The 24,970-nt window shown below is 42.5% G+C and overlaps 1 protein-coding gene and 1 non-coding gene across 2 annotated transcripts in view; one reads left to right on the forward strand and one right to left on the reverse strand.

Moving 5' to 3' along the window:
* Positions 1–333: 333 nt before the first annotated feature.
* pkn2 (protein kinase N2) overlaps positions 334–24,970 on the reverse strand; it is a 39,033-nt gene continuing 14,396 nt past the window's right edge. The window contains exons 2-22 of the mRNA XM_038964241.1: positions 21,236–21,536; positions 17,867–18,021; positions 16,388–16,517; positions 15,971–16,116; positions 15,318–15,531; positions 14,838–15,023; positions 14,298–14,407; positions 13,850–13,993; positions 13,551–13,626; positions 13,039–13,180; positions 12,749–12,887; positions 12,263–12,405; positions 11,667–11,742; positions 10,844–10,935; positions 9,597–9,773; positions 8,661–8,723; positions 8,492–8,568; positions 6,610–6,752; positions 3,229–3,336; positions 2,952–3,032; positions 334–2,559 (exon numbers count right to left, since the gene is read on the reverse strand). Of these exons, the coding sequence (XP_038820169.1) occupies positions 2,356–2,559; positions 2,952–3,032; positions 3,229–3,336; positions 6,610–6,752; positions 8,492–8,568; positions 8,661–8,723; positions 9,597–9,773; positions 10,844–10,935; positions 11,667–11,742; positions 12,263–12,405; positions 12,749–12,887; positions 13,039–13,180; positions 13,551–13,626; positions 13,850–13,993; positions 14,298–14,407; positions 14,838–15,023; positions 15,318–15,531; positions 15,971–16,116; positions 16,388–16,517; positions 17,867–18,021; positions 21,236–21,536 (2,907 nt within the window). The 3' untranslated portion in view covers positions 334–2,355. The remainder of the gene's footprint in view (positions 2,560–2,951; positions 3,033–3,228; positions 3,337–6,609; positions 6,753–8,491; positions 8,569–8,660; positions 8,724–9,596; positions 9,774–10,843; positions 10,936–11,666; positions 11,743–12,262; positions 12,406–12,748; positions 12,888–13,038; positions 13,181–13,550; positions 13,627–13,849; positions 13,994–14,297; positions 14,408–14,837; positions 15,024–15,317; positions 15,532–15,970; positions 16,117–16,387; positions 16,518–17,866; positions 18,022–21,235; positions 21,537–24,970) is intronic.
* On the forward strand, positions 19,843–19,918 carry trnav-uac. The gene has a single exon. It is a non-coding gene; the product is annotated as a tRNA-Val (tRNA).

Genomic DNA, 24,970 nt, shown 5'->3' on the forward strand with positions numbered 1-24,970 from the left:
CTTCACCTGGATTAAAGGTAAATTAGTCTCTTTACTATTCTTCCAGAGGTTTTGATCCTTCTACGTGAGATCATGTTTTAGTTATCCACTTACCTCAAAGCCAGGTCACTCCTTGTTATTTCTTCTAAGTGCTCCAGCTTGGTCTGACTTCAGTAAGATGCACTCATGGGTCATGGATGAACAGTGGACTGCTGTAGTATGTTCATGGACAGTTCTATTGGGCATGTTGCTCTTCACACCATGGAAGAGATTCTCAGAGCAAAGAGACCAAGACATAGCATGGGCTTGAAAGTGATGTGCTCATGCCAATAGAATACAATATGCAAAAGTAGCACAACTATTAAAACATTTAATTTGTGCATTCATGATAGGCGACAACCCCAACAGCAAAATGCTTCTTTACACCAGGGCCAACAGGGTCTTGTAACTTCAATGTGGTGTACCATTCAAAAAAGCTTGTCTGTTTTTGCAACACGCTCAAGCGGCCATTTAAGCACTGGGAGAAATAACTTTGTACAATCTATTTTCATAATTACACTAAACATAGATCATAAAAAAATATCTATTGATAGTGCTATAAACTTAATTGTGTGTACATACATATATGCCCTCCCTGTAGTGATTCATTTACATAGTCTGCACAAACTGGCACTAAGTTTAAGCTCCAGAGTTTAGTTTCCCCTGGGTAAAGATCTAGGGCCAGCTTCCCCAATCCTCCTAACCTGGAGGCAACTTCACCCTACACATAGGTTGATGTCAGTTTGATCATACATCCATTACTGTTTCCATAGTCCCACTGTCAGGACTGAATGGATGAGTTTTGGTAATCAGCTGTATCAGTCACTTCAGATCCATCATTTGACCAACTCCAATCATTGCAGGCTGTGACGTCTTCTGGTATCTTCAGTTAAAAGAATTGAGGTATCGAGGTTGGAATCAATTCTATTTCAAATCAGTTAATTCAGGTAGCGAATGGAAGTTTAACAGAATTCATACATTTTCTGCATCGAATTGAATTATAATGGAACTGACCCACTGTTAGAAATGCTAGAGTAATCGATTCTATCCACAAGAGCACAACATTGCTAGCTGAATGCATTGTTATCACCCAATAACTAAATCTGGGGCTGTATAGCTCAGAGTACGAGTGCTGATCTAGGATCAGGTTCCCCTGTTCATGTAATCCTTTTCATTGTGATCTAAAAGACATAACTGATCCTAAATCAGCACTTCTACTCAGACACTTGATTCATATGCTTAATGGTGCTAGGAACCCACCAGAGGGAGCCATGTCGGATATGTGTCCATATTGTGTGCACCTTACAAATGATGACTTTTAAAGCGGCAGTCGCCTTTGATGTCTCTAGAACTCAGTACTGCTTAATTATTTTCCCTCCAACATCCTTATAGCATTACATAGTGAAACACATCCCTGTATGCTAGTAAATGAGGGATAGTTGCAGTACCATGAGGGCTAACACTGGATGCACTGCTTTGTCTAATGATCATCTGTTTAAAAATAAAAAAAATTCTGCACTATTTTTTGAGAGTGAGCCAGCTCTTAGCTTTGCTAGCAGAAACAGGAAGGCATTCTTTAAAAACGGTGGGAGGGTTCTCCCTGCATTGTTGCGAAGGGCCCGTAACTAGGCCCGTAACTAAGCATTTCACTGTTAGTCCACACTGGTTGTTTACGAAGCATGTGACAAATAAGTGTGGGTGGGGGAGATGACAAGGATCAGCTAAAAGGGAGCCCTTACTTTGGCTTTCAAGTCAAAAGGCAGTAGTAGTCAAGATGTGTTGTTTTTAACCTCACGTGACAGTTCAGTGATTATTGCTTAAAACACTCATAATACAATATGGCAGACCTTACAGAGAAAAGTCATTTAGTTATGGCTTGAGAAATGACTCGTTAATACGGATGAATAATATTCTGTACATGATAAAAAATAAAAGACTGACTATGAATAACATGATGTTGCCGGCGTTTCCTTTGACATAGTTCATATGAAAACCTTCTCAGTGGTCAGACAATAGACAACATGCGCTGGAGGCCTCCTTCTCCCTCTTCTCTCAAAATTCTCAGAAGAAAAGCAAAATGTAATCTCTCTCTCTGTTAAAGAAAGTTCTTCATTTTGTTAAAAAATAAACAAGGGTGTTCAGTTGTGGAGTCGGGGGGGGTCTTTCAATGGCACAGAGTGCGCCCGAAGGCTGGAAGAGCGATGTTTTCCCTTCACTCAACGTTTGTTTGGGAAAAAGGCTTTTTTCCAAATGTGAGCTACAGTCAGTCAGCGCTGTGTTGTTTGGTTCACAGTGTGTGTTTGTTCAACGTGTTAGGAGGAGGGAGAAGGGGGGGGGCTAACACCAGTCTGCGATGTAGTCAAAGTCTGAGAACATGTCCTGCTCATTCTTGCTGAGCGCCCTGGGTTCTCTGGGCGGGGTCAGGATGGGCGCTTCTGAGGTAAATTCGTTGTCGAAGTTGCTGACGTCGTTGGAGTCCTGGATGGTCGGCACAAACGGAGGCTTCACCTTCTTGGACAGTAGTCCGTTCCAATCCATATTCTTGGGGGGTGAAAGGAAGGAGAAAATTGATGAAAGAGTGAACTTATGTCAACTATCAGGACAGACATGTATTGAATCGTCTACCTTTGAGAAAAAAAGCTAATGACAACCAAGATAAGTAGACAAGTCTAATGAACATTATAAACTGGGTGGTTTGAGCCTTGAATGCTGATTGGCTGACAGCTTAGGTATATCTGACCGTATACCATGGGTATGCACAAAACACATTTTATATTGGCCATTAACCACACCATCTCAGGCCTTATTGCTTAAGTACCCTACATATGTAATGATAAGGTGTCCACATTACCTGTAATCAAGGCTGTTTTGGTTTACAATATCAAAACAGATCAAATATATACACAATTTAAAGAAAACCACTTTCAACTTACTCTGAAGAACAGATGTTTCTTTACTTCTTCTGCGTCTCGTTCTCCTGCCCCAAGACGTCTTTCTGGACTCCTCCTCAAAAGCTACAAACAAAAAGAGCAAAACAAAGCAGAGTAAACATTAAAGCTGTGTTTCAATAACGCCATCGTCTTTGGTTTCTTCTCAGTTCACACTTTCTGACAGCTGATAGCAGTCACTTGAGGTGTTGTGTTTCAGTAAAGGTCAATCTGAAGTGACTGCACCATTTGAAGTTAGTAGTAGAACTTCACCAGAACCCACCCTTCTCATGATGGAGATGGCCTCTGTTGAGAGGAACCTTGGGTAGCGGACTTCATCGTTGACAATGCTGTCAAACACCTCCTCCTCATCGTCCCCAGGGAATGGAGACTGGGACAGGAAAAAAAACACATATTTTTGCACATACAGTCAATGATTGAGAAGTCCATATAAAAAAAAAAAAATGGCAAAGTACTGACCAGGTCAGCTATGTACAGTTGAAGTCGGAAGTTTACATACACTTAGGTTGTAGTCATTAAAACTCGTTTTTCCACTCCAACCACTCCACAAATTTCTTGTTAACAAACTATAGTTTTGCCAAGTCGGTTATGACATCTACTTTATGCATGACACAAGTAATTTTTCCAACAATTGTTTACAGACAGATTTCACTGTATCACAATTCCAGTGGGTCAGAGGTTTACACACACTAAGTTTACTGTAGCTTTAAACAACTTGGAATATTCCAGAAAATTTATGTCATGGCTTTAGAAGCTTCTGATAGGCTAATTGACATCATTTGAGTCCATGTATTTCAAGGCCTACCTTCAAACTCAGTGCCTCTTTGCTTGACATCATGGGAAAATCAAAGGAAATCAGCCAAGACCCCAGAAAAAAAATTGTAGACCTCCGCAAGTCTGGTTCATCCTTGGGAGCAATTTCCAAATGCCTGAAGGTACCACGTTCATCTGTACAAACAATAGTATGCAAGTATAAACACCATGGGACCATGCAACCGTCATACCGCTCAGGAAGGAGACGCGTTCTGTCTCCTAGAGATGAACGTACTTTGGTGCGAAAAGTGCAAATCAATCCCAGAACAACAGCAAAGGACCTTGTGAAGATGCTGGAGGAAACAGGTACAAAAGTATCTATATCCACAGTAAAATGAGTCCTATATCAACTAAAACTGAAAGGCCACTCAGCAAGGAAGAAGCCACTGCTCCAAAACCACCATAAAAAAGCCAGACTACGGTTTGCAACTGCACATGGGAACAAAGATCATACTTTTTGGAGAAATGTCCTCTGGTCTGATGAAACAAAAATAGAACTGTTTGGCCATAATGACCATTGTTATGTTTGGAGGAAAAAGGGGGAGGCTTGTAAGCCGAAGAACACAATCCCAACCGTGAAGCACGGGGTTGGCAGCATCATGTTGTGGGCGTGCTTTGCTGCAGGAGGGACTGTTGCACTTCACAAAATAGATGGCTTCATGAGGAAGGAAAAGTATGTGGATATATTGAAGCAACATCTCAAGACATCAGTCAGGAAGTTAAAGCTTGGTCGCAAATGGATCTTCCAAATGGACAATGACCCCAAGCATACTTCCAAAGTTGTGGCAAAATGGCTTAAGGACAACAAAGTCAAGGTATAAAGTGGCGATCCTAACTGACCTAAGACAGGGAATTTCTACTTGGTTTAAATGTCAGGAATTGTGAAAAAGTGAGTTTAAATGTATTTGGCTAAGGTGTATGTAAACTTCCAACTTCAACTGTATATAATGTTAGAATGGTCATGACAATTGTGGTTTTGTGATAATGTTTTTTTTTGCCATTATCATCTTGTCAATTCAATTCTAAAAATGTAATAACAATATATATACATTACCAGTCAAAAGTTTGGACACCTACTTATTTCAAGGGCTTCTTCATTTTATACATTGTGGAATAATAGTGGAGACATCAAACTATGAAATAACACATATGGAAACATGTAGTAACCAAAAAAACTATTTTAGATTCTTCAAAGTAGCCACCCTTTGCCTTGATGACAGCTTTGCACGCTCTTGACATTCTCTCAACCAGCTTCATGAGGAACGCTTTTCCAACAGTCTTGTAGGAGTTCCCACATATGCTGAGCACTTGTTGGCTGCTTTTCCTACACTCTGCGGTCCAACTCATCCCAAACATCTCAATTGGGTTGAGGTCAGGTGATTGTGGAGGCCAGGTCATCTGATGCAGCACTCCATTACTCTCCTTCTTGGTCAAATAGTCCTTACACAACCTGGAGGTGTGTTGGATCATTGTTCTGTTGAAAAACAAATGATAGTCCCACTAAGCACAAACCAGATGGGATGGCGTATCGCTGCAGAATGCTGTGGTAGCCATGCTGGTTAAGAGTGACTTGAATTCTAAATAAATCACTGACAGTGTCACCAGCAAAGCACCATCACACCACCTCCTCCATGCTTTACGGTGGGAACCACACATGGAGAGATCATCCGTTCACCTACTCTGGGTCTCACAAAGACACGACAGTCGGAACCAAAAATCTAACATTTGGACTCATCAGACCAAAGGACAGATTTCCACCAGTCTAATGTCCATTGCTCATCATTCTTGGCCCAAGCAAGTCTCTTCTTCTTATTAGTGTCCTTTAATAGTGATTTCTTTGCAGCAATTCAACCATGAAGGCCTGATGGGGCTCCCGATTGGTGCAGCGGTCTAAGGCACTGCATCTCAGTGCTAGAGGCATCACCACAGACCATGGTTCGATCCAGGGCTGTATCACAACCGGCCGTGATCAAGAATCCCATAGGGCGGCGCACAATTGGCCCTGCGTCCGGGTTAGGCAGTCATTGTAAATAACAATTTGTTCTTAACTGACTTGCCTAGTTAAATATAGGTTAAATAAAAAATAAAATAAACAGAATTCACACAGTCACCTCTGAACAGTTGATGTTGAGATGTATCTGTTCCTTGAACTCTGTGAAGCATTTATTTGGGCTGCAATCTGATGTGCAGTTAACTCTAATGAACTTATCCTCTGCAGCAGAGGTAACTGAGTCTTCCTTTCCTGTGGCAGTCCTCCTGAGAGCCAGTTTCATCATAGCGCCTGATGGTTTTTGCGATTGACTGACCTTCATGTCTTAAAGTAATGATGGACTGACTATATTTTCTCTTTGTTTATTTGAGCTGTTCTTGCCATAGCATGGACTTGGTATTTTACTAAATAGGGCTATCATCTGTATACCACCCCTACCTTGTCACAACACAACTGACTGGCTCAAACGCATTAAAAAGAAATTCCACAAATGAACTTTAACAAGGCACACATGTTAATTGAAATGCATTCCAGGTGACTACCTCATGATGTTGGTTGAGAGAACGTCAAGAGTGTGCAAAGCTGTCATCAAGGCAAAGGGTGGCTACTTTGAAGAATCTAAAATATTCCATGTGTTATTTCATAGTTTTGATGTCTTCACTATTATTCTACAATGTAGAAAATAGTAAAAATAAAGAAAAACCCAGGATTGAGTAGGTGTTCTAAAACTTTTGACTGGTACTGTATATATAAATTTTAGAGTTGTTCAAATATTGGCCAGCTTTAAGAGCCATAGTATTGAGTAGGTATGCATCCATATGACAGGTGAGAACCACTAACCTCTCCAACCAGCATCTCAAAGACGAGGACCCCCAGACCCCACCAGTCCACAGCACGCGTGTACGACGTCTCCGTCAGAACCTCTGGGGCCAGGAACTCAGGAGTACCACAAAACGTGCTGGTGCGGTCCCTGAACCCCATTCCTGCCAGAATACACAGAACCATGATACATGTATGGAGACTTTACGGTCCACCCTGACATGGAAATCTGACACCCATATAAGTTTCAGATCAGCATACATACAGTGCATTCAGAAGGTATTTAGACCCCTTGACTTTTTCCACATTTTGTTACGTTACAGCCTTTTTCTGAAATGGATTAAATAGTTTCCTCCCCTCAATCTACACATAATACCCCATAATGGCAAAGCAACAAAGTAAAAAAAAATTGTAACATAAACTGAAATATCACATTTCTATAAGTATTCAGACCCTTCAAATCAGTACTTTGTTGAAGCACCTTTGGCAGCGATTACAACCTCGAGTCTTCTTGGGTATGATGCTTCATGTTGGCACACCTGTATTTGGGGAGTTTCTCCCATTCTTCTCTGCAGATCCTCTCAAGCTCTGTCAGGTTGGATGGGGAGCATCGCTGCACAGCTATTTTCAAGTCTCTCCAGAGATGTTAGATCGGGTGTAAGTCCTTGCTCTGGCTGGGCCACTCAAGGACATTCAAAAACATGTCAAAAAAGCCACTACTGCGTTGTCTTGGCTGTGTGCTAAGGATCATTGTCCTGTTGGAAGGTGAGCCTTAGTCAGAGATCCTGAGTGCTCTGGAGCAGGTTTTCATCAAGGATCTCTCTGTATTTTGCTCCGATCATCTTTCCTGACTAGTCTCCCTGCCGCTTTAAAACATACCCACAGCATGATGCTGCCACCACCATGATTCACCGTAGGGATGGTGCCAGGTTTCCTCAAGACGCGACACTTGGCATTCAGGCCAAAGAGTTTAATCTTGGTTTCATCAGAGGTCAGAGTCCTTTAGGTGCCTTTTGGCAAATTCCAAGCGGGCTGTCATGTGCCGTTTACTGAGGAGTGGCTTCCATCTGGCCACTCTACCATAAAGGCCTGATTGGTGGAGTGCTGCAGAGATAGTTGTCCTTCTGGAAGGTTCTCCCATCTCCACAGAGGAACTCTGGAGCGCTGTGAGATGAACATCGGGTTCTTGGTCACTTTCTTGACCAAGGCCCTTCTCCCCCGATTACTCAGTTTGGCCAGACGCTCAGCTCTAGGAAGTGGTGGTTGGTGGTTCCAAACTTCTTCGATTTAAGAATGATGGAGGCCACTGTGTTCTTGCTGCAGAAATATTTTGGTACCCTTCCCCAGATCGGTGCGACACAATTCTGTCTCGGAGCTCTGCGGACAATTCCTTTGACCTAATTGCTTGGTTTATGCTCTGACATGCACTGTCAACTGTGGGACCTTATCTAGACAGGTGTGTGCATTTCCAAATCATGTCCAATCAATTGAATTTACCTCAGGTAGACTCCAAATCAAATTGTAGAAAGAGCTCAAGGATGACCAATGGAAACAGAATGCACCGGAGCTCAATTTCGAGTCTCATAGCAAAGGGTCCGTTTACATATGTAAATAAAATATCTTGTTAATTTTTAAATAAATTTGTTACATTTTCTAAAAACCTGTTTTTGCTTTGTCATTATGGGGTATTGTGCTTAGATTGATGAGGACATTTGTTTATTTAATCCATTTAAAAATAAGGCTGTAACGTAACAAAATGTGGATAAAGTCAAGGGGTCTGAATACTTTCCGAATGCACTGTAGACCTTATATAGAGTTATTATACATTTATTTTACATTCAATGGTGTTGGAACAGTGAGAGATGGCATTAAGTTGAGGTTGTGTGGTTTTTGTCCTATTTACCCTCTTTGCAAAGGCCAAAGTCAGCTATTTTTACATAGCCCTCAGTGTCCAAGAGCAGATTGTCAAGCTTCAGATCTCTGAAAGTAAAACAAAAATAAATAAATCATGAGAATCAGTATCAATATACTACAAGAGTATAATTTCACCTAGTGAATGGAATTATTCCTACCTGTACACAATCTTATGTTCGTGTAAAAACTGTAATCCCAATACGACACAAGCTGCATAAAATCTACAAGAGAGAAAAAAAGTGGATTTCAGCAAGAAATCAGAGAAAATTTGAAGAGAATCCACTTTATGATTTAGCGTACCACTGAAAACAAGACAGTGGATGTAGAGGTGAGCACTTGAGATACTATTTCAAAGCAAATTGCACCAGAAAATAATCTTGGCACAGAAACAAACGCTTTGGTGCTCACAAAGGACGTGAACCTTCATATTACTACTAGACAAAAATACCTTAAAGATGAAATTCACAGTAGGGGAAACCGCCCCACTATCTGCCCCATGGCCATTAAGGTTTTTGTTTTGTTGACAAAGCAGAGCTGGGGAGCGTCGCAGTAAAAAAAAAATGGCAGTACATATGCTGCTGTTCTATCACATGTGCAATGATGTCAGAGGGGGGAAAAACAACTGTGGTTTGCAGTAACTTCTGTTGTTGTAATATCACAAACAGACGTGGCAGTTTCATTATTAAGGATTTTAGCTTTTACAAAAAGGGGAAATCTGCAGTTGCTACATCCATTTTTGGACTTATAATTTAATGATATGTACTGATTGATTCTGGAAGAATATAACATATAAATGCCTCGAACTTAGTTAAACTGTAATACCCCATCAGAACCCAAAATATAAGACTGTTTTACTCCAAAGTTTGTAAAGAAAGTAAATGTAAAACAAACATTATAAAACCTCAACATGGTTAAAACTATAATTTTTATATAATGGATGGTCAGTCCTTGCATAGGTCTATGAATTTGAGAGTGATTACATTTCTCAAGCCCCATCCCATAGCTTTTTTAACAAAACAGGGGCGGGAGAGGCTTTGTTATTGATTTCAGCTTTAAAGCATGTAAAAATAAAAAATAAAAATGGTGTCACTCACATGGCCCTGGGCTCGGAGAAGACATCAGAGTGGATGTGCATCATCAGGTCTCCTCCGGCAGCGTACTCCATGACGAAGCACACGTGCTCCTGCGTTTGGAAGCAGGCAAAGAGGTTGACCAGGAACGGGTGGCGCACGCTGTTCACCGTCTCAAAAATACGCTTCTCACACATCAGACTGGGGGGGGAGACCGAGAGACAAAGATGTAAGCCACTGATGCCTGGGCAAGAAAATCTATTTAATGCTACTTAAAATCCATGTGTAAATCAATTCCTGAAATGAAAGGAAATCAGACCAAACTTGTCTGAGCTGAGCTAATATCTTTTCCAGCATCAACTGTTAAAGGATTAATATGTAGAAATCGCTCTGCCAGTGTCTGGTTGCAAAAAAACGAACATATTCACTTAATTTCAGTTTATTTGACAAAACAACCAATGTATAGTGTAGAGCAGGGCTCTAAAACCCTGTTCCTGGAGAGCTACCATCCTGTAGGTTCAATCCAACCCTGTTCCTGGAGAACCACCGTCCTGTAGGTTTTCAATCCAACCCTGTTCCTGGAGAGCTACCGTCCTGTAGGTTTTCAATCAATGGATTGAAAAACTACAGGAGGGTAGCTCTCTGGGTACAGGGCTGGATTGAATAACTACAGGAGGGTAGCTCTCTGGGTACAGGGCTGGATTGAATAACTACAGAAGGGTAGCTCTCTGGGTACAGGGCTGGATTGAAAACCTACAGGAGGGTAGCTCTCTGGGTACAGGGCTGGATTGAAAACCTACAGGAGGGTAGTTCTCTGGGTACAGGGCTGGATTGAAAACCTACAGGATGGTAGCACCCTGGGTACAGGGCTGGAGAGACCTGTTTTAGAGAATCATTGTACCACCTAAACCCCTGTGAAATGTCTTCAATAACCAAAAATATCTTGTGTACAAAACCGAAAGTAAAAAGACGCAAAAAACATGAAACTAAAAGGACATAAAACGGACCTACCGCTTACCAGGCTTCCTTTCCATGAGAATGAAAAGTCTATAGCTCACCTTTCTTTGTGAATTTGGTCAGTTTGCGTACAAAGCTACATATTGCGCCCATATCAATGGACTTTCTTTTTGCTCGTAGTCAACTCTGAACTGAATTACACGGCTAAACAAAGGTATACTGTTCAGCTCATCAAACAAACAATTCAAAAGACATCAGTATCTGGCCTACTTGGTTGAAGTGCACAGGTTGAGCCCCTTGGTTGAGCCCCTTACCTGTCCACCTCGTCACGAGCCACAATGTCTCCTTTCTTCAGGGCTTTGATGGCAAACATCTCTCCTGTGCTTTTATACTCGGCCAACAATACCTGTGTGGAATGAGGGAAGAGAGAAGGCATTTTAGGAAGGCTGGGTTGAGATTTTCAGTAAGAGCACATTTCTCTAGAGCAGGGTTTCCCAAACTCAGTCCTGGGCGTGTGCACATGCCGCCGCCCCCCCGAGTGCACGTTTTTGTTTTTGCACTACACAGCTGATTAAACTAATCAAAGATTGATGATGAGTTGGTTATTTTAAATCAGCTGTGTAGTGCTAAGGGAAAACTAAACATGCACCTAGGGAGGGTCCTAGGACCTCTAGAACAGGGACGGGTAACTCCAGTCCTCCGGGTTTTGATTGACTCCAATAATCAACTAATCATGATCTTCAGTTTAGAACGCAATTAGTTTAAAATCAGCTGTGTTTGCTAGGGATGGGGAAAAAAGTGAGAGACCACTCTAGAAGGGCTGAGAAAGAGGGAAGAGCAGGACTCTCCAACCCTGTTTCTGGAGAGCTACCCTCCTGTAGGTTCACTCCAACCCTGTTCCAGGAGCGCTACCCTCCTGTAGGTTTTCACTCCAACCCTAATCTTGCACACCTGATTCTAATAATAAGCTGGTTGATAAGATGAATCAGAAGTTACAACGGGGGTTGGAGTGAAAACCTACAGAAGGGTAGATCTCCTGGAACAGGGTTGGAGCGAAAACCTACAGAAGGGTAACTTGCCAGGAACAGGGTTGGAGAGCCCTGGGATCGAGAAATGGGTTGGGTGTGTGCCACGTACCTTTCCGAAATGACCACGACCAAGGACTGCAACACATTTAAAGTCTCTGAGACTAAACTGAAATTGTTCTTCTTCCCTGGAAATGGAGGTAGATATCATATATTCAATAGAAAAATACAGACAAACTAATGGTGTCCTGTGTGGCTCAGTTGGTAGAGCAAGGTGCTTGGAACACCAGGGTTGTGGGTTTGATTCCCACAGAGGACCACTACTGTAAGTCGCTCTGGATAAGAGCATCTGCTAAATGACTAAAATGTAAAACATTTTATTGCTTTCAATAAGAAAATAAATAACCAATCAATTAAGAGGTAAAAACATGCACTTCCTCATGGAAGTTGGGAACAATACACTGCCCCCAATAAATTATAACCAATCAAACAAAAACAAACACCTATTTATTAAAAGTACATCATGAATGCATCAGTTTCTTCCAAAAATGTCCTCAAACAGTTAAAACAATTTTTGAGTGACAGATATTCACCCTATTTGAGAGTCAAAGAATCGCTGCTCTTGATTACATAATGAGTAATTATTTAGGATCTGTAAATCATGATTCTGCGCAGTTCAACTGCAATGTAGTCGCCAGTGAGCTCTACCTTATCTCCTTCTGTATGGCTGTGAGCTCCAGGCCTGGAGGCTGGATCTCCTGCTCTGTAACCTTGTCTAGTCTGTCTAGGTCTGACGACTTCACAGCTATGCTGTTCCTCTTGTTCAGGAAATCAAACGATGCCAGGGCGTCCTGCAACAGCATAACACACTTTTTAGGAGGATGGGGCAGCGTGGTTATGTTCAGTGTGGCACACTGTAACAAAATGTTTTGCAACGGAAAAAGTGAATGTTCGGATTCAGGCAGTACAGCCCAGCTTCAAAACGTTTTCATTGAGCAAGACCCAGGTTTCCATTGACCCAGGTTTCCATTGACCCAGGTTTCCATTGACCCAGGTTTCCATTGACCCAGGTTTCCGTTGTTTAATGTTTTTGAACTGGGATGACCATTCCCACTATCATAACCATTATCATATATGACCACATGTGCACTACTTCCTCTATCAGGCATCTCAATGGTAACCCCATATCCGTACCTGTACTTCCTCCTTGTCGGGCAGTTTGTTGTCCTGTGCCAGTGGTTCTCTGATTCCAACGGGTACAGGGTAGTGCTTGGGTCCCAGGGTGGGCTCTTTGTCAAAGTCCAGCTTGGTCACCAACGGTTCACTGATGGGACTGGAAGGAAAGGTGCCACATCTTAATGAGAGAGTCTACAGACTGTGTGAAGATGTTATGAAAGTCTCTGGCATTTGTGACAGTGTGCGTGTGCATACAAACACCAGTGTGAATTTATGCCTGTTATATATATATATATACACACACACACCTGGTGGGTGTTGGAGATCCTGGCAGACTGCTGGTCCCGGTCTCAGCCACCTGTGGGCTGACTGTGGGTAAGGCCCTTCTGACCAGGCGGCCCCAGGTGGCAATGTTGATGTTCATCTGAGGAGCACGCAGGAACGTCTTCCCTGAGGAGGGACACAGGATAGGTCAATGACACCACTAACCTTCTTAACAGCGGTCACAAAGCCAGACGGGGAACACTAGTCCTCACAACACCCCTACAGACCCTATGACCGGGGGTGACCGTGGAAATCATCACCTCACCATTATTTGACTACCGATATTTAGTGTAAGAGACTGAATTAAGCCGTCCAAAGAGGACAATAAATAGTGTCCTGAAAACCAAAGCAACTATGTGATTTCTCAGACAAATTTAGATGTAATTAATATTTTCCATTAAAACCAGTTTTTTTCTGTGGACCTCCTGTTGAGTATGAAGTCAATTGTATTCTGCTTTGGGCCCTATTTTTGTGTTCTCAGAAAATGACGAGTTACCTTGCTGCTTTGAGAAGATCTTTTTTTGTCTCTGCAGTTTGGGTCGCCGCTCAATGACAGGGGTGAAAAATGTGACCTGAACAAAAATCCATAGTTTGGAGGAGACATACAGGACACCAAGCAAACAGGCTTCATCATAGGAAGGTATTGATAACTGGGTGGTGTTCATTAGGGCAAACACGGAAAACATTTAAAACCGCTAGCACCAAAAACTAAAATGAGCGTTTCTTATTGGACAGGTCCAGGTAGTCCCCTTCAGTTAATGAACACAACCTTGGTGTAGTGTCAATGTGGGATACCTCTGCAAACAGGGTTCCCTGAGGTTCCAGGTAGAGACACATGCCGTGACGCTGGTTGTCCAGGAAGTCCTCCAGTCGCAGGAACTTGACAGCACACAGCGAGCGCCAGTCTCTCCAGTACACCGAGATCTCCAGCTCACGAGACTGCAGGTCAAACAATGCACACAAGGTCAAGCGCACAAACACACAAGCAAAGTCAAGTATTCACAGGGTAACATTTTCGTGGTGCATTGTGATTTCATTTGAAACGATGTGAATTACTAGGAGGAGATTATTTAACTAGTGTCTAGTGAACTGAGGAATCCACTAGTCTTCTCCTCATAACAAATAATGTTGTAGAAAATACCAAAATTAAACTGGCTGCCAGATAATGAGGTTTGCAATATGCTTATAAGTTAACTGTGTGTGTGTGTGTGTGTGTGTGTGTGTGTGTGTGTGTGTGTGGTACCCTGTCCAGCTCCAGTGTAAACTTCTGATCCCAGGACTGGTTACTGACAGGTCTCCAGTTGGTCTGTCCCACCACTGTATTGTCCAGCTTCAGCACAGCACTGATTTCATCTGGAGAGTAACAAAGATTTAATACCATTTCCTGCCAAAAACAAATACATGTATTGTTCAAATGACATTACATTTAAATGAACACGGTGATCTTCCTTTAGGATACATTACATATAGAGTGCTGTGGTTTCTGTATATTTATAGTTCTGCTACAACTCATGCTCTCAAGCGGAGGGGATGATGGCAGCGGTAATCAGTCACTTGACAGGTTTCAGGTTTCTCCAATGTGCTTTTGTAAAGTGTGTATATGGCGGTGTCTGAAATGGGCCCTATATAGGGAATAGGGTGCTATTTCAGACAACTATGTATAAATATTGTACATCGTAAATTCCTGGTTTTCTGACGGTGACAAAAAAGCTATCAATGGATTAAGTTTGATTAAGTTTGATGGAGGGCAAGTAGGAGAGACTGTTGGTGTTAGGAGACTCACTGGAGAGGTCTTCACTCTTGGAGAGGTTCCGTGCGCTGGCGCCTCGGTTGCGATTCCCCCGGCTCATGAAGGAGGAGCGCGTCTCGCTGGGGCTCCAGCCAGGCAGCAGCACGGAACCGACTTTGGAACGACCCGGAACGTTCTCCAGCAGGTCCTGGCAGCCCATCAGCCTGACATCTAACGTGCCTGTGGGAGACGAGAGATTTTTATCATAAAGTGATAGATTTTATGAGCCCTGGCTAAGCACAGTACTACAGCACTACTGTCATGATATATTGGTAACTGCATACTTTAAAGACTGAAATCCCAAAATGCCAGTACATAAAAGGCTAGAACTTGAGATCTTTGTAAGTCAAGTTTTCGCACAAATCTTCTATTGACAAGATTAACAGGCGCATATCTCAAGTTAAGATTCAGCTCTACATTGAGGTTAACCGCATGCAACTGATGACCACTGCTGTGGGATATAAGGCCTTTTACCTGTGAGTGCGGCGGGCTTGGCCACGGTGCTGTATTGGTTCTGGTTAGAGATGATGCTGGAGCGCGGGCTGAGGGCGGGCGAGGACATGAGGGACAGCTCCTCCACGATGTTGCTGCTGCGAGGGTGGTTCTTGGGCAGCTCACTCAGCCTCTGCTCCAGGGAATACTTGAGCAGGTCCAGCTTTTGACTGGACTCGTTGAAGCGGGCCTGGGCCTGGGGAGAACAGCAAGGTCAAGGGTCAAAACAGGGGCATCTTCAGTTGGCAATAAATGGGTGAAAACTCAATGTACAATTTTGTTTGTTTTTAATTTCAAAATGTGTTTGCTCTCATACTGGTTTCTACAGAATGTGGTCCAGGAAAAACAAGTTCACAAACAGAAAGGGTATTTTGTATAGAGTTTGTCCAACAGGCACGCCCAGACATTTTGAAAGCGTTTGCTCCCATTTTGGGCATACGTTTGTTGAGCAGTGACTTGGACTAAGGGTTTAGGAATAGCTTTCGTAAAAACATATTTTTTTTGTCTAGTTGTTTTTGGGGCCAGGGTAGGAGTGCTGACCTAGGATCAGTTTAGCCTTTTAGATCATAATTATATAGACTAAGGGACCTGATCCTAAATCAGCACTCCTACTCAACTATGGCTGTGGTCTGTACCTCTGAGTGTGCCCTCTTCTCCGTGACTTTGCCAGAGCCCAGGAGCTTCATTACGTTCTTGGCGCCCTCGGCCACGGCTGACTCTATCCTGGCGTGGTGACACAGCTCCTCTACCCGCAGGTCCAGCGGGCTGATGATGGGCTTGGCTGGAGGAAGAGGACCTTGTTAGAGAGACTATCAGGGCATTTCAGGGGATCAGTTTGAGCAAGAGGTGCAGAATCACTCATCTGGATCACACAGTGAGTAAATATTTAGGATTGAAGGTAATCTTTAGATCAGTGATTCCATGTAGTGAATCCACTGTGTGTGTGTGTGTGCGCTTGTGTATCCGCGCTTGTGTATCCATGTGTCAAAGGGGATAACACAGGACAGGAAGCCACGGCCAGAATGAGTCACAGGCAGGTGTGTGCGTCTCACCCATGACGTCGTTGTTATCGAAGCTCAACTCGCTGGCCTGGCTGCCCTTGAGGATCTGCATCCTGATGAACTCAATCTTTGTCTTGCTGTCCTGGAGCATCTGTTGAGCAGTCGCTAGCAATTTCCGGTCCTGGGCAGAAAATAAAGACACTCACACCATCACCAACAGGTACACAGAGACGTCTATAACAGAAAGTAACTCACTGGACTGTGTGATATTGATCAACATCTGATCTAAACATCATTTCTTCATGAGTAAAATAACCCAAAACAACTGACCCAAATTCCACATCATACTTCAGACAGAATGTGTGTGTGCGTGGGTTACCCAATCGGAACACGGTCTCGTCAAATCATGACCTTAAGTGGAGCAAAAGTTTTCAATGAACGCATGGAAAAAGTTATTCACCGCAGGCGAAAGTAGAATGTCATTGTGTTGTTGTGTTATCGGTGACCCTCGAGTTGACGCACACACTGGCCCGTGGAGTAAACTAGTCGACTCCACCCAGAATTCCTTTGGTGGAGGAGCGCGCTATGCTATTCCGTGCCGGCGTAGAGGGCAGGAAAGGCTTCCAGTCTGACAGGCATTTCCTGGCTGACATCATCAGACCATGCCATTTCCCACAGGATGGTGCCACTTTCTCCAGGCACTCCAGCAGGGGAGCGCTGACCAGGGGTTGCCAACATTCCACACCTTGATATTATACAGTGCTCAGAGTCAGCTATGGCTGATTTTAGCAAAGGGCACCTTCGCAAATAGAACGAAGCTAATACGCCACATCTTGCATAAAATGCTGTGGTTAGTAGTTAGCACTGAGGTTGCTAACATTCCACACTCTAGCGTTAATATCCCTATTGTATTAGTGCTGTATGATTTTAGCTGAATTCATCAGCATTCTACACCTTAGCAACCAGTGCAGAGCTAAATACGGCCTGATAATACTCTGTTAATATGGCTGGGGTTACTTAACATGATTCTGCACAGGGAGTACTAGCTAGTTCTGTTAATACCATGTCTGGTGTCACTGCCAGGGACACTATCTTGTAGGTTAGTCCTACCATACACCATATTTATAATGGTGCTAACTGAGCTCAACATTTTGAATAATGGATTTTGTGGTCTCTTAAAAAGAAAATACCACTTAAAAAACTATAATTTGGTATTTGCTCCATTAGTCCACTGTTGATACAGTCCAAAAATGTTTTGCATGTCAGCAATCAAGTTTTCAAAATACAGAACTTTCAAAATACAGATATGTGTTGCATCATACTGTGACACTGGAAAAACCCTACCTGCTCATTTCCAAGAAGGATCAAGTGGACAAGAGACTGCAAGGAGGGACTACCTGGAATTAACCAATAGGACACGCTCATTTTCGTTTTCTGTAGAGTTAAGTGCCCTAATGAACATGACCCAGAGGTCACAAACTGAAAATAACTGTTTGTGAAGGGCAAGAGGTCAGAGGTCAGTGGGCATACCTTGGAAGAGCCGTTTGAGTACATCTGGATCATGTTCTCTGCCCCCTGTTTGACCTTCAGCTCAATGTCGTTCTGCTTCTTCAGGGCGGCCAAGCGGCTGTTGCTGGTGCACATCCTTGCCTCGCTAGCTGGGGTGTCCGGGGTCAAAGGGCACTCTAGAAACAAAGGTAGAAGATCAGAAGGGAAGATATGAGGCTTGGATATTAAAACGTTTACAAAAACAATAAAGTTTGCATGTTCATTAGCTACAACATTCAAAGGCTTGTATGGAAGGTCTTAGAGTTGGCCATAATGCATTTCTTATCTTGTTCAATGCAGCCATATTCACCAGGTTGTTGTTTACCATCTACAACAAAGCAATTTGTGTAAAAACAGAAAGCCTGTTGGCAGGGATGGAATTGAAGGATTTTGGACACTGGCCAGCCGGGGAATCAGACTGAAATCTTTACTAGCCCGGGTCGAATATCTGTTCCATGCAATATTTCAAAATACTAAATGTCACTATCCTGCGAGCTAGTTGGGCACATTTTCTACCAGCCCGGTCTGAAAAGTAATTTCCACCCCTGTCTGCTGGTATGAAAACTACTGATGACGGGGAATTATTGTATGTACACTTAGATTCTTTACTAAAATTCCCTGAAGAGTTGGGATTTCTGTTCCAAACAGCACAGAAGTTAGGGGAACCCTGTAGCGGTCTCTGGAGAAAAACAAGCACAAACTTGCTCAAGACAAGATGTGAAGTTACTGTACATGCAAATATATGGTATGACTGACAGGCCCTTGTTGCTAAAAGCCGGCGTTGTGTTCATTAGGAACAAAACATTAGAAAATGGACAAACACGGAGGGACTACCGGAAGGTTTCCAATAAGAAACGCTCAAGTTCATCTTCCGTTGCAAAGCGCTTCGCTACAGTTTTGCCACCCAGGTACTCTGTGCTCTTGTCCTGCCCCAGGGGCTGTTGGGTCTGGTGCTGTGCACACCTCACGTATTCTCCTTCCTTCCCTCCAAAAACAAAAGTGTCCTCTATCATTTCAGTCAAGCTGCGGTGCTGAGGGATGAGCTCACTGGTTTTCATGCCTGGGCAGAACCCCTCCTCACCGCTGCACCCCTACTCACCGCTGCACCCCGAGACGAGTGCTGAGCAAATGCTCGCTTCTTCACACACAGGTGGGCAAAAACCTGCCTGGCTGACTTCTACTGTCTCTTACCGTCATCTTGGTGACAGTTTGAGGTAAACTGTACTCATTTTGAGGGTTAGATTTCATTTCAATTTACAGTTCAATTAGAACAGAAATAAGAGGTCCAATATTCCGCTCCAGCCATTACCACGAGCCCGTCTTCCCCAATTAAGGTGCCACCAACTTCCTGTGCTGAAATGGCTCCACAGCTGACCAACATATCCCTACCGCTAATAGCTCTAGGCCTATACCCAGTCAACAGCGCTAACCATAGTTAGCATTCAAATATCACACACACCGCTTTAGCATGAGAAGCACATCCTGTTAAACATTGGCGTCTCTGGAGACTCCTCAGGAGGTCGCCAATTCATTCTAACAGAGAGTAATAATTAATTTAATCAGCCAATAACCTGGCAATGCATATGAAGGAGAACGTCAGGTTGCTAGGCAGCACCAGAGTCATAAAGTTGTTAATTTAACACTAACGAGAATGATTATGGGTCCGCAAGATTCCTCCGACAATATGTTTAATCTGTGTTCAAGCTCAGACTGAGTGTAAGCAGATGCAAATATAAACGTTGGATACTCAGCTATGTTGTGTGTGTACGGACTGTATTGCAGTCCTAACTGACATTCAATTATCAGTGTGTGCGTGTGTGTCTATCCGTGTGTGTGTGTGCCTGTGATCCAGGGCTTCCCTCCAGAAGAGAGGGGTTTGGTCGGGGTCAGGACCAGTCAAGGGCCCCCTCCACACAGCTCACGCTGGGCCAGCCGACAAGTGCTGAGCTATTGAATATGGTCCCGTGTGGCTCAGCTGGTAGAGCATGGTGCTTACAACGGCAGGGTTGTGGGTTCGTTTCCCACGGGGGACCAGTACAAAAAGTACCAACATGTATGCACTCCCTATTGTAAGTCGCTCTGGATAAGAGCGTCTGCTAAAATTACAACAAAAAAAGTAAATGAATATCAAGCAGGGTGATGTCACTCCTGGAGCGCTGACAGGGAAACCAGCCCAACGTCTGATCCCAGGTCAGCCACCGACAGGGTAGAACGCAACACATAGTTACATCGTCATTTAAGAACTGACCTAAGACTTGTTTAGTGTTTTGTCATATTGTTGGGTGTGAAAAAAGGGGAAGGTGATCTGACATCAGTTGTGGAGGACAGAACCCTCCCCCCGTTGCTCTAGAACTTGGCCTGAGGTCAGTTCCCAGTTCCGCGACATAACACTGGCAATGCATCCCTGAACAAAACACCTTTCTCGTCAGATAAGGGTTCAATGAGTCAGGCTAAATTTGTTCCCACTTAAAGTTACATTATAAAAAGGTTTTGTATAATTTCAGCCAGTAGTTTTGAATGTAGCTCTCACGAAACAAAATGGGTCCCCGAAAATTGTGCACAATTATGAACAACGTCATCCATTTTGTATGCTATGTTTTGTCCTGAAAAATGCTCTAATTCGTACAATATGTTACAAATTTGTAAGTGCTTTAGATCCAGTTAAAAATCTTTATGACTTCCATTACATACAGAAAGGCAGCCCCCATTTCCAATGTCTACAACTAGGGAGTAAGAAATGCCATAGCAGCAGACAGACAAACCCAGTCCTTCTCTCTCCACCCACTATTAATAAGATCAACTATTCCCTGCACATCCACTGAAACACTTACCCGTGTTCCAGTAACGTGCTAAAAATCCATTGTTGTTCACAAATTCATGGTAGCAGGTTCCAACAGCCTCGAAAATAACTAAACGGAGCCCTATTGTAAAACAATAAGGAATATGCCAGTGTCAGCTCCTAGAAGATGAGTCACCAAAATAGAGGGCATTCATTGTGTGTGGGTCCTATTTGTGTATTATGTGCTGTATCATGTATTGAGTGTCCTTGTACCAAGAAATACCACACCTAAAGAGAGCATAGTACTGCACTAAATTCCGTTTAGCCTATGTGAAACAGAACAGAGGGAAAGCATTCAGTACATACACCTCATATCAAAAGAAAGGTTTCACATAGGCTACATCCCCTGAAGTTTCCAGGTTTTTCAAAAATCCCTGTTGAAGGATTCCTGAAATCCGGAGGGAATAAGCAGCGAGTGAATCCTCCAACCAGGGATTTCTGAAAAACCTGTGGAAAGTTTCAAGAGTTTGGCAACCCTAGTTACTCCCACTCCCCGTGAAAAATAGCCATACCTAGTAGGTCGTCGGGGTCCTTGACCACAATGTGGGCGTTGAGCTCCTGGAGCTCCTGGTGGAGCTCCTCCACCTTCTTGTTAGACTTCTTCAGCATGTTGTCCACATAGGCCAGGCTCTTCTTGTCCGTGGTGACCTTGCGCAGGTTCTCCGCACCCTCCTTGATCTTCAGCTCTTTGCGGATCTCGCGGCGGATCTGCTCCTTGATCTCGTCCAACTTCTGCTGCACCATGGTGTCCGACAGGTCCAGGTTGTGGCCCAGGCCCAGCCGCTCCGACACCAGCTGGCCCCTGGCGTCGCCCTGGAGGACAACAGAGAAAATAGGTGGGGGTTAGGATTCATAAGGAAATGTAGGGCTGTCCCCAACTAAAATAAAATCTTGGTCAACCAAGAGTCGTCTGTTCTTTCGACCAATCGTTTTGTTTAAATGTTAAAACGTGTATTTTTCCGTATATAGACACATGGTATGTTTTAATCAAATCAACTAAACTCAGCAAAAAAAGAAACGTCCTCTCACTGTCAACTGCGTTTATTGTTATCAAACTTAACATGTAAATATTTGTGTGAACATAACAAGATTCAACAGACAAACTGAACAAGTTCCACAGACATGACTAACAGAAATTGAATAATTTGTGTGAACATAACAAGATTCAACAGACAAACTGAACAAGTTCCACAGACATGACTAACAGAAATTGAATAATGTGTCCCTGAACAAAGAGGGGGGGTCAAAATCAAAAGTAACAGTCAGTATCTGGCGTGGCCACCAGCTGCATTAACTTTTTAGTATAGGGGGCAGCATTTTCACTTTGGATGAATAGCGTGCCCAGAGTGAACTGCCTCCTACTATGTCCCAGATGCTAATATATGCATATTATTATTACTATTGGTTAGAAAACACTCTGAAGTTTATAAAACTGTTTGAATGATGTCTGTGAGTATAACAGAACTCATATGGCAGGCAAACTTCCAAACAGGAAGTGGAAATTCTGAGGCTGGTCGATTTTTAACTCATCGCCTATTGAAAACACTGTAGGATATGAATTTGTTTGCACTTCCTACGCCTTCCACTAGATGTCAACAGTCTGTAGAACGTTGAATGAAGTTTCTAGTGTGATGTGGGGCCGGATGGGAACTGTTTCAGTCAGTGGTCTGGCAGAATGCCAGTTCCTGGTCATGCGCATTCCACGTGATATCGCCTTGCATTCCATTACTTCTGTAGACACAAAGGAATGCTCCGGTTGGAACGTTATTGGATATTTATGATAACAACATCCTGAAGATTGATTCTCTACTTAGTTTGACAAGTTTATTCGACCTGTAATATAACTTTTTTAAGTTTTCGTCCGAGTTCGCCAGGACCTGCGCGAGCGTTTGGACATGTGTACTAAACGTGCTAGCAAAAGTAGCTACTTGGACATAAATACCGGACATTATCGAACAAAACAACAATTTATTGTGGAACTAGGATTCCTGGGAGTGCATTCTGATGAAGATCATCAAAGGTAAAGGAATATTTATGATGTAATTTCGTATTTCTGTTGACTCCAACATGGTGGGAAAATGTTGTTTATATCGGAGCGCCGTCTCAGATTATTGCATGGTGTGCTTTTTCCGTAAAGTTTTTTTGAAATCTGACACAGCGGTTGCATTAAGAACAAGTGTATCTTTAATTCTATGTAAAACATGTATCTTTCATCAAAGTGTATGATGAGTATTTCTGTTATTAGATGTTGCTCTCTGCAATTTCTCTGGATATTTTGGAGGCATATCTGAACATGGCGCCAATGTAAACAGATTTTTGGATATAAATATGCACATTATCGAACAAAACATACATGTATTGTGTAACATGATGTCCTATGAGTGTCATCTGATGAAGATCAAAGGTTAGCGATTAATTTTATTTCTACTTTTTGTGACTCCTATCTTTGGCTGGGAAAATGGCTGTGTGTTTTTTGGACTTGGCGGTGATCTAACATAGTCATATGTTGTGTTTTCGCTGTAAAACTTTTTTTTTTTTTTTTTTTTTTTAAATCGGACACGATGGGTAGATTAACAAGATGTTTATCTTTCATTTGCTGTATTGGACTTGTTAATGTGTGAAAGTTACATATTTCCCCAAAATATTTTTGAATTTCCCACGCTGCCTTTTCAGAGGAATGTTGTCAGGGGTTCCGCTAGCGGAACGCATGGCTTAATGACCGTTGTTCCACAGGTGCATGTTCATTAATTGTTTATTGTTCATTGAACAAGCATGGGAAACAGTATTTAAACCCTTTTCAATGAAGATCTGTGAAGTTATTTGGATTTTTACAAATTATCTTTGAAAGACAGGGTCCTGAAAAAGGGACGTTTCTTTTTTTGCTGAGTTTATATTAACTTAGCTTGTCTCATTCTTTAAGCACACTGTTTGATTAAATAATTAAGACACACAAATGACTAGAGGGAGTCCGACCAGCAATTGATTTGATTGTGCTGGGCTCAAACTTGCAACGCTGTGTAAAAAAAAAAAAGACAGCGAATGACTGTGACAAACACCTGTTGTCCCTCTCTCTCCTCCCTGCTGCAGCGACCACCAGTTATCACGCTGTACGCGTTGCTGCGGCAACCACCAGTTATCACGCTGTACGCGTTGCTGCAGCAACCACCAGTTATCACGCTGTACGGGTTGCTGAAGCTGCAACAGTCATTTCTGACTGAAAAGCTCTGTTACCAAAATCCCTAATTTTTTTAGGGAAAACATTCCCTATTCCCTCAACCCTTGTTCTCTTTATGTGACATGTATGCATCGCATGCACGTGACCAATATGGCCTGACCTATAGCATATCATAATCACATCAATAAAATGGTCATAACAAACTCCAAACATCATAACAGCAAAATGGATGCAGAGGACGTGACAAATAAACTCGAAACGGGGAAATGTTTACTGGTTGCTCAGGAGGTAAAGGGGAAGTCAGATTTGTGGAATACATTTGACTAGTTGTGGAAAATACTGGATATGAAGAAAAATAAAAGTTAAGGAGCAAGCTCTGCGTGCATATTATGTATGCCTAACAGGTGCTGTTAGATTACAATAACATTTTTCTGACCGTTTGGAACAATGTAAACAACACTAAATAAATTATACGCATACCTGTGGTAACGTTTTTATTTAAAAAGCCTTTATAACAGCAAAGACTAAAAACATTCACATTCATTCGTTAATGCAATTTCCGAAATGGAACGGTTTATTTATTGTTTAAGCTAATTATTTAAGGGTCACTTTCTTTTAAAACTAAAATGCTTGACTGCATTTCAAATCATGAATGACTCATATGATTGATACAGTAGCCTATATAAGTCTTGAAATATAGGCCTATGTAAGTTAGCCTTAATACCGTAAGCAGGAAGCGCTCTTAGGCTTACAGCTGGATGGTAGTTATAGAAGGCTGCTATACTAACACTACTAATGATAATGACATCACTTATTATTATTATTAGTAACAATATGAAGGAGATCAAGAAAAAGGAGCGTTAATAATAATATTATATAAAAAAATATTTTTTGTTGTTGTTGAAATAAAATTGGACAATTTGGAACAGTGTAAACACTAAATAAATAATAAATATTACCAGAAAGGCCTAAAAACAGACAAATGTGAATTAAAAAATATATATTAATTTTTTTCCCAGGGGGTGTATCAGCTTTAATATTGAGGATAGATTGTTGCTTCCAACAATGTAAT

This window comes from Salvelinus namaycush, chromosome 25 (genome assembly GCF_016432855.1).
Source record: "Salvelinus namaycush isolate Seneca chromosome 25, SaNama_1.0, whole genome shotgun sequence".
Taxonomy (NCBI): domain Eukaryota; kingdom Metazoa; phylum Chordata; class Actinopteri; order Salmoniformes; family Salmonidae; genus Salvelinus; species Salvelinus namaycush.